The sequence below is a fragment of the Morone saxatilis genome, unplaced genomic scaffold (assembly GCF_004916995.1).
Source record: "Morone saxatilis isolate NCDOM2014 unplaced genomic scaffold, NCSU_SB_2.0 Contig19, whole genome shotgun sequence".
NCBI classification, from domain to species: Eukaryota; Metazoa; Chordata; class Actinopteri; family Moronidae; genus Morone; species Morone saxatilis.
This window is the reverse complement of record NW_023339751.1, coordinates 14,040,587-14,047,127: the sequence shown is the minus strand read 5'-3', so window position 1 is coordinate 14,047,127 and position 6,541 is coordinate 14,040,587. Positions and strand designations below refer to the sequence as shown.

Here is a 6,541-nt window from a genome sequence, read left to right as displayed (position 1 = left end):
AGGCGGTGGTGCTTCTGTAGTAATAATCTGGATGCAGTAGACCTCTGCTTCCATTAGAGCTCCATATAAGGCTCTGAACACGGCACTGATGAGGCTCTGGGTCTCCCTCTATCGCAATGATGCCTGAGCTGTGGATTAAACGTTTAAATTAAAAGTGTTTAATTCCAATAAAGTGATGGGGATGTGATCCATTCTATTGCCAATAAATACACACATGAATAAAAAAGAAATGATGTATAATTTTAATATTCACGAACCTGATCTACGTATTACTTGCACAAAACATCTCATTACCAAAACTGCTGTGTTCAACGTGATGCTCGTGACATCAGCCTTACCACCAGTCACGCAATCGTGCGTCGTGCTTCTATTTTTACACTAAAAAGCTATTTTTGAACAGGGGTGCACCAGCGCGTTTTAGAGTCTGGCAGAGAAGACAATATAAGTAGCTCGAGAGACCGACAGCTTGAAGTACTTTTGTGTCCTTTTTAAAGCTGCCATCATGTCAATGCGCAATTGCGCAGCCAGGAAACCCTCAGTTGTGAGACCAGTGGCATGACAAGGGTGCTTGAAAACTACCGCAGCGCCTTACTAGAGCAAGCCTCCTGCTGTGACCCAATTCCCATGAAACGGACTCGTAAATTCCCTCATAATAACCAGGTGAGCTTTCTGTCTGTCAATTCCCTGTGACCTAACCGTGGACGCCGTTGGAGGGACCGTCTCGTTTACTGAAGACATTTGGTGCTAGGGGAGGGTAAGCATGACAGTGTGTTGGATATGTTGTGACTGCAACTCATGACAGTTTGCATCAAGACTGTGGATGCACTCATCAAAAGTCTTTATATTTGAGAGGAAGCACCATGGACGCAGCGGACGTAGTTGCTTCCGTGTTGGTTTTGGGGATTATTATCGTGTCGCTGCTGTCCAACGTCGTGGTGCTGATCTGCTTTTTGTACAACCCGGAGATCCGCAAACAGGTACCCGGTCTTTTTATTCTCAATTTGACGTTTTGCAACCTGTTGCTAAGCGTGTCCAACATGCCACTAACTCTGGTCGGGCTCATCACCACGGGCCAACCCGGAGGCAGCGGCTTCTGTCAAATTGTGGGTTTCCTCGACACTTTTCTCACCACAAACTCAATGCTCAGCATGGCAGCTCTCAGCATCGATAGATGGGTGGCGGTGGTGTTCCCGCTGAGCTACCACTCAAGAATACGGCACCGGGATGCAGTCATAGCGCTGGGATACACGTGGATACACTCACTTTGCTTCTCCACAGTGGCCACCTGCCGCTCCTGGGTCGGGTACCACCACCTTTACGCATCGTGCACTCTCTGCAATGTCAGGGCGAAGGGAACCGGGACGCAGTTTATCATTTTTACCGTGGCTTTGCACTCCCTCACTTTCCTCCTCACGCTGATCGTGTTGTGTGTAACGTATCTGAAAGTGCTGAAAGTTGCACGGTTTCACTGTAAACGCATTGACGTGATCACTATGCAGACGCTGGTTCTGCTTGTGGATATTCACCCCAGGTAAACAACCATTAGAGATGCATTCAGTCTAATCCATTTTCCTTTTGATGCATTTGTCTTTCACTAAACTGTCTGTGCCATGTCATTTTGTCCACTATGTGAAATATTTCAGTAGGCATGTTGATCCTGTGGCAACATCAGAACATGCTCCAGTGAAGGTTAAGACATTCCGTCCTCAAGACGCAAATAGATAATGCCAGAAAAGCTGCACTTACTGTTTTCATATAGAACATAACAGGGGGTGGTGGTGGTGGATTGTGTCTTCTTCTGCACTGCAAACAGTGCTGAATGGATTAGTTGATGGACAGAAAAAGTTTTGATGGTCAAAAATTCAAAACATTTTGTGGCTCAAATTAAGGATTTGTTGCTTTTCTCTGTTTTCTATAGTTTTAAGTTAAATAATATTTTAGGATTTGGTTAGACAAAATAAGCTTTTTGAAAATGTGGAACTTGTGATGCACATTCTTCACTATGTATTAACCAGTTAATCAGTTATTTACTTAATAATCACAATATTAATCAATAATTAAAGTCTTTATATACAGTAGTTGCATCCTGCCAAAAGCAGTCTTTGAACTAATTTAAAAAATACACTATTCACAAAACTTTTCCCTTTATGTGATGAATTTAAAGTGCTTCGCTGATGATGATTGAAGCTTGCTGGCAGTCAGTGTTTACATTATCACATCTCATGAAGGTCAGCAAGGCCTTCCTCATGTTCTGCGCTTCAATCATTTGCTCTCCATCCTGATTTAGTCAAATAATTAAACTTTGAATCGCTCCTCATTTACATAATTGATATCTGTGCAGTGTGAAAATCCCCATTGTAATCCTCAGAGATAGCAGCGCACAGTTCACTGCTTTCTTCACATCCATCCCACATGTTTTCTCCATGGACTGCTTCATTATGTCTGCATGTCTCTGATCATGCCTCCTGGGTAGATAATGGTACCTATGTGCTTTGGCAGTGTGCGACAGAAATGCTTGGATGAGCAGAAGCGGAGGAGGCTGAGGGCCACCAAGAAGATCAGTACATTCATCGGCACATTTGTGGTGTGCTTCACCCCGTATGTGATTACAAGGTGAGCAGTGATTTTTAATAATGTATGTGGGGTTTTGTGTGTGTGAACGGTAATGCATGTGTGTGTGAGGTATTTAACACCATGTGCAGTATCATCAAAACGTGTAGAGGTGGCCTTTTTCTGCCTTGAAAAAAAATGCTAAACATCCATAAGACATTCGTGAACTACAGTTAAATTCTGGACATTTTGTCTTTTCTCAGCAATAAAAAAAATGCTTTAAATTATCTTCCTTATTCAGCTTAATAAGTAGAACAACTCTCCCAAGACTTTGACAGAGGGAGTCTGCATTTTCACTTACCTTGCTGTGGCTGCTAATGTGGTTGTACTAGGCTTATCGCCTGAATACAGGTGGCGATAATTATTTTCAATGCTGTTTTACTATCTGGTAACATTTTAAACATTTTTATCTGCTTCCTTTTCATAATGTCATAGCTTATTGGTTCTGCACACATTTCTAATCCTTGTCCCTGAGCCTCCATTACTGAGGAGATGAGAGGGAGAGCGACAGAGAGAGAGAGATAACAAATGAGTCTGTGATCATATCACTGGCTCTCATTAGTATTAGCCCGAGTATTAGTGGTGGCAACCTGTCAAAAGCTGTTAGAATTGTGGTGTGGAAATAGAAAGGAAGCACATTAGGATCTCTGTGGTGTTGAGACACGTTAGACTTAAGGAGATCAAACTAATAAACTGGTGTTGATTTTTTACTTTATTTTGGCTTTAATTTAATTTATTAGGACAAAATAACTGTCAGGCATTGGATATGTTTTAAAATGATTTTAACCAGAAGCAGCAAAAGTGACACCCATCAGTTCACATTCCCCAACACAGTGATGACATTTCAGTGAAGTGAAATGATGACATTTTCACAATATTACAGCACTGGGGGAGGGTAGTTTCCTTTACATGTCTTCCACTCCAATTACACTTAACTAAGAACTGGCTCAACTGCTGCAATTTGCTCATGGATGGTGTTTGACTTTTTTCTCCTCTTTTTGCTTTATTTGAGGTAGAATTGTAGAGCTCTTCTACCCAGGACCGATAAACCCTCACTGGGGTGTGTTGTCCAAATGTTTGGCATACAGCAAGGCAGCAAGCGACCCATTTGTCTACTCACTGCTGCGTCACCAGTACAGGAAGACTTGCAGCCTTCTGGCTAACAAGGTCCTCAAGAGAAGTCCACTCAACTCCTCCTCCCTCAGGATGGAGAACAACGCAGGGAGGAGCAACACCAACTCCAACACAACCAACAACATCCAACCACCTACCAACAAGCCACTAGGACAGTGAAGGTCATCACTTTCAGAGACAATTAGGGTGCTTTGCCGTGCTAAAGGTGTCATGGATTTGACATCTTACTTTGAAGTTAACACTCATGAAAACAGGGGTATGACAGTAGATTGACCTCTGTGGGATGGTGTAACGTCAGAGTGAACAAGCTTGTCACCTGATTATTGTTGAAGGACAAGGCTGGCGATATTCTATATTTTTCTTATTATCAACAAGTCTCATGAAAAGACCAAAAAGTGATGCACAAGTCTGTCCAGCTGGGCATGGTAGTATTTTGCACATGTTCCTTAAACAGGAGTAAAGCATGCCTTTGTAGGGGAATACTTTAAGCAGCAAATGTGGTACACTAGTAAATATTCAGACCATTAGGACATGGGATTAACTAAAAATAAACCAAATTTGACCATGACATGTCACCCAATGCAATGGTGTGGCTCTTACATGTGTTTGCAATGACGACAGCAAAGGTGCATGGCACAGAGGAATCAGCTATACCAGGCTTTGGCTATACTGTACATGTAATTATTGTCAGTTGGATCAATTCATTGAAAAATATAGAATATCATCAGCCTTATTCTTTAAAGAAGAATAGACGACCACTTTTGTAGGTTGTGTGTGTAGACTGTAATGGCATTACGTATTTCAGTGTAATAGTCAGTCTTTTTCTGCAAAGAGTGACAGTTTCTTATGAGTTGATTTTGTAGCATACTGGTAAATGTGTGTCAAATAGGCTCTGTAACATGGAAATCACCATTATGGTGATTTATTTGTTAATTGTGTCATTAAAGGCACAAACTGAATTAGTGTAGCCCTATTTCCAAAGTTCAGAACACAGGAGCCTGCTATCACTCCCAAATTGATTAGCAGTTCTTGTATGTGGACAAGCAGTAGACAACTACAATAAATCTTAAGTTTTAACATTTCCTGATGCTGTTAAAGGTCAAATCAGTAATGTACTAATGCAAGAGTATTTTCATTACCTCAAGTCAGTAAAGTTGTAAATTATATGGTCTAAAAAGGTCTCTGTTTGGGCCTTTAGTTTTACATCCCACCTGAAGTGAATGGCTGGAATTCTTGATAATTATTCAAGCATAACTTCTGACCTCAATGATGATACTTTGGCTGGATGAAGTAGTGTGTGTGTTTAAGGGATAATATGAAACAGATGAACATTTTTGACAGTACAGTCATGTCACATGCACAGCAGTGCATCGCACAGATGGAATTACTGTATGTTGTAGCTGTGAGGCCTGAGTTCTAAAGTGCCTTTTAGACTATGAGCTCTCTGATTTATTCAAAACACAACGGAGGAAACCTTTCACATTCTGTCATTTGCTTGGTATTCTGTGCTGTGGTTAAGCTTGATGATAGAGCCTGTTATGCAGTTTGGTCACATTGTAAGAAAAGTAATGTTTATTTTGTAATACCACCACGTTGTATTGTTACGTCGGGCAAAACAGGGTAAAATATTATTTGAATGTGGTAGCAACTATTCAGTGATGTGAATTAACATTCCAGCTCATGCCATATGAGCGGCTGTGAAAATCAGGATGTTGTGCTTTTACTTTACTGTGACAGTATGAAGCCTTTAAAAGGCATAAGATCTATTTATTTTTGTCAAAACTGTGTCTGATCTTTGCTAAATACGTTTGTGATTATTGCATTAAATGCTGTGCATTTTGACATTTTAAGACCTCCCCAAGTTTCTTCTTACACATTTATTATTGTCTGTGTTTATTTCTATATTACTTGAAATAATGCACAGATAGTTCAGCAGTTTTTTTTACTTGAACAATGCTTTACCAAAAGACAAGTCTGCCAAATCTTAACACCTTCATTCTCCCACGCTGATTTAGTCAAGGAGAAGGAATAATTAATTTGAAAAATCATTTAAGATGTGTTCCACCCACCACTGCTGCAGTTGATTTGGCAGCAGAACAAAGACTTTTAACAAAAGCATCAGGGCTGAGAGTTTAAAGCTTTCTTAATTGCAGAGCTTCTGGAAGGAGTGGGAAAAGAAGAAAAGGAATCAAGAAAAACAGAGGAAAGTAGGCCCTACCTCACCAATTTAGGCAGCTGTGACAGTACTAAGAGATTCTGGGAATCATCATCATCCATCCTCCTCACCCCCATCAAAAACCAAATTTCTATCATCTGTCATCAACTCTCTGGTTAACTTCCTTCTTTCCCTTTACGCACTTTAACAAGTGCCTGAAACAATATCTATTCTGTCTCTGTCAAATACATGAAACAATTATGTCACCCATCAAAGCTGGCTCCATTGGTTTTTATTATTCACCAAGGGGGGGAAAGCTGCATTTACCATCACTGTATTCACAGAGCACGCCAGCCAAGGACAATTAGTGGAAAGTATTTAGAAAGTTTGGAAGGATCCCCAGTCTGGAGGTGTGCGTATACCTTATCTCCCTAGGAGACTCAGTGAGTGGGTGAGAGGCAGACACAAACCTACCATACACGAAATGCTGTGTACGGACCTTGTGATTAAGCCACAGCGCGTAGGAAGTTCAAGAAAGCAGAGGAGGAAGGCTGGGAAGACGAGTGGCTGATTTCACACAACCCTGTCAGGGCAAGAGTGGTTCTCCCAGCCTCATAAAGTCAAAGTTGTCCCCATAAAAAA

At 41.1% G+C, this 6,541-nt stretch overlaps 1 protein-coding gene across 1 annotated transcript; it reads left to right on the top strand.

Moving 5' to 3' along the window:
• Positions 1 to 446: 446 nt before the first annotated feature.
• On the top strand, positions 447 to 5,416 carry LOC118328998 (G-protein coupled receptor 26-like). Its single transcript, XM_035662929.1, has 3 exons — positions 447 to 1,531; positions 2,500 to 2,613; positions 3,627 to 5,416. The coding sequence occupies exons 1-3, from the start codon at positions 861 to 863 to the stop codon at positions 3,901 to 3,903; spliced, it is 1,062 nt and encodes a 353-aa protein (XP_035518822.1). The 5' UTR covers positions 447 to 860; the 3' UTR covers positions 3,904 to 5,416.
• Positions 5,417 to 6,541: the final 1,125 nt, after the last annotated feature.

Excerpts from the sequence above, each read along its gene's own strand:
- LOC118328998 (XM_035662929.1), top strand. The coding sequence starts at position 861 with ATGGACGCAGCGGACGTAGTTGCTTCCGTGTTGGTTTTGGGGATTATT. Across the intron at positions 1,532-2,499 it reads CTTGTGGATATTCACCCCAG|TGTGCGACAGAAATGCTTGG; the intron begins GTAAACAACCAT and ends GTGCTTTGGCAG. Across the intron at positions 2,614-3,626 it reads ACCCCGTATGTGATTACAAG|AATTGTAGAGCTCTTCTACC; the intron begins GTGAGCAGTGAT and ends TATTTGAGGTAG.